Source organism: Pundamilia nyererei, unplaced genomic scaffold (genome assembly GCF_000239375.1).
Source record: "Pundamilia nyererei isolate P.nyererei 1_Seehausen unplaced genomic scaffold, PunNye1.0 scaffold00018, whole genome shotgun sequence".
Lineage (NCBI taxonomy): Eukaryota > Metazoa > Chordata > Actinopteri > Cichliformes > Cichlidae > Pundamilia > Pundamilia nyererei.
The window spans coordinates 839,424-841,241 of record NW_005187419.1 but is presented as its reverse complement, the minus strand read 5'-3'; the positions used below and the strand labels follow the sequence as shown (position 1 = coordinate 841,241).

At 37.8% G+C, this 1,818-nt stretch overlaps 1 protein-coding gene across 1 annotated transcript in view; it reads right to left on the bottom strand.

Moving 5' to 3' along the window:
* Window positions 1–6: 6 nt before the first annotated feature.
* The window catches only part of axin1 (axin 1), a 23,219-nt gene continuing 21,407 nt past the window's right edge, over window positions 7–1,818 (bottom strand). Inside the window, exons 10-11 of the mRNA XM_013909030.1 lie at window positions 1,795–1,812; window positions 7–1,700 (exon numbers count right to left, since the gene is read on the bottom strand). Coding sequence (XP_013764484.1) covers window positions 1,574–1,700; window positions 1,795–1,812 — 145 coding nt within the window. The 3' untranslated portion in view covers window positions 7–1,573. The remainder of the gene's footprint in view (window positions 1,701–1,794; window positions 1,813–1,818) is intronic.

The following is a 1,818-nucleotide window of genomic DNA, read 5'->3' as shown; positions in this document are numbered from 1 at the left end:
CATTTTCACCTGTTAAGTTTAATTTAGGATAAAAGCAATGTAATGGACAAATCTTAAAGAACATAGCAATAAGCCACACTTACATGCCATATACAGCAAATGTATGGAGGATATGGTTGTTCTCTGTTACAGTCACCTATACCAGGGAAAACAGTGGCTGAGAGACTGTGACAAAAAAAATTAATTGAAGCCACATGCAATAAACTTGTGGTCTTGTTGCCTTTGTAACGGTTGCTTCAACCAGATGTAGTAAGTTGCCATTTTTAAAGCAACTTCCGTTGGGGTCAAGTTGGCACGCAATAAATCGCCAAAAAGAGAAAATCTGTTGCCAACTACATACACAGAAATTCACATTAACTACTTACATTCAGAGTCAAGCCAGAACCTCACAGATATGAAACACAGATTCCTCCAAAAATAGTGACATAGTTTCTGTAGGACAGTAATTTAACTGCAAAATAGCATGGGTGCTTGACAACCTATCAAGTCCCCTAATGCAAAACGATGCAAGGCAGCAAGACTGACTCAGAACGACTGGAATATGTTTGCAGTCTGCATTTATAAATTAAATGGCAGATATTTGTCAGTCTTTGCTAATCTAAGAGTGACTGCAGTCAGTCCAACTCAAATTGTTACTGCTTGGCCCTGTTCAAATGGCAGAGGAGATCTAAAGTGGTCGCCCACAGGTTGAGGGTGTTACACATTAAACCACTGGTGGCTTGTGGCCATAACTACTTGCAGTCCAACAGCAAACAAATTCAGTGCAATCAAACTGTTGCAAGAAGGTTGCCATCCTACTTTTACTCATGTGTGACTGAGCCATAAGACAGACATTATAATCTGTTCTGTATTGGACTTTTTAAATATATTTTTAAATACATTAATAAAATTCCTACACTGGGTTGCAAGAATGGGTTCTTAGTTAAGAAGGTCTACACCGAGTCAGTAGTATATAATATAACGAACAAGCAGTCTGATTTGATGCCTCTAAATAAAGTTCTGAGAAGTGAAGTATTAAAAGCACTTTAAAGTCACAAACATTAGCGTCCAGAGGGCTCTTACAATTAATGAAAAAAAGCAAACAAGAATCAGCCCTATCGAGGAATCGGATCGTCTTCACGAGGGGCAACGCTTCAGCTTTAATTAGGCTTAAAATTAGCAATTTAAATACTTAAATAGATAGAAAATTTTTGCTGTATTTTAACACAAACTGTACACATCTGGTATCAATACATATAAAAATTACAAGTGCAGTTATTTTAGAAAGGAAACCCTTTGATAAGTCATTATCAAAAATACGTAGCATTAGTAGCACTTTTTGTTCTTGTTTTCTAGTAAACTTTACAATGCTACATTACACTCCAAAAAGAAAATGAGATTTTTCTTCTTCAAGTCCAACTTCACTGCAGCCGTGATACAGAAGTCAATGACCACTACTATAATCTTCTGACTCTGGATCCACCTTTTTTCTCGCCTCCTTATCCATTCTCCTTTGTAAAGCACTTCCTCTTCACCATCCACTTGCTCCTCAGTCCATCATACGCTGGCTACTCGGCTCTCTCCCCTTTAAAATTTAGTCAACTTTTTCTACTTTGCCAATGATCTTCTCCTCAAAGATGGGCAGGATAGCGTCATCTTCACGTACCTCTTCAAACACCACCCCACAGTCAAACTCATCGCTTACCTTCTTGAAATAATACCTAAAAAGAGAAAAAAAAAAATACAAGGTCAACTTGACTTTCTTTGATACCAGAAGACACCCCACATGTAACCCAGTAGCACCGTGAGTCTCACCTGTAATTTCCTTTCTTTGTTAGC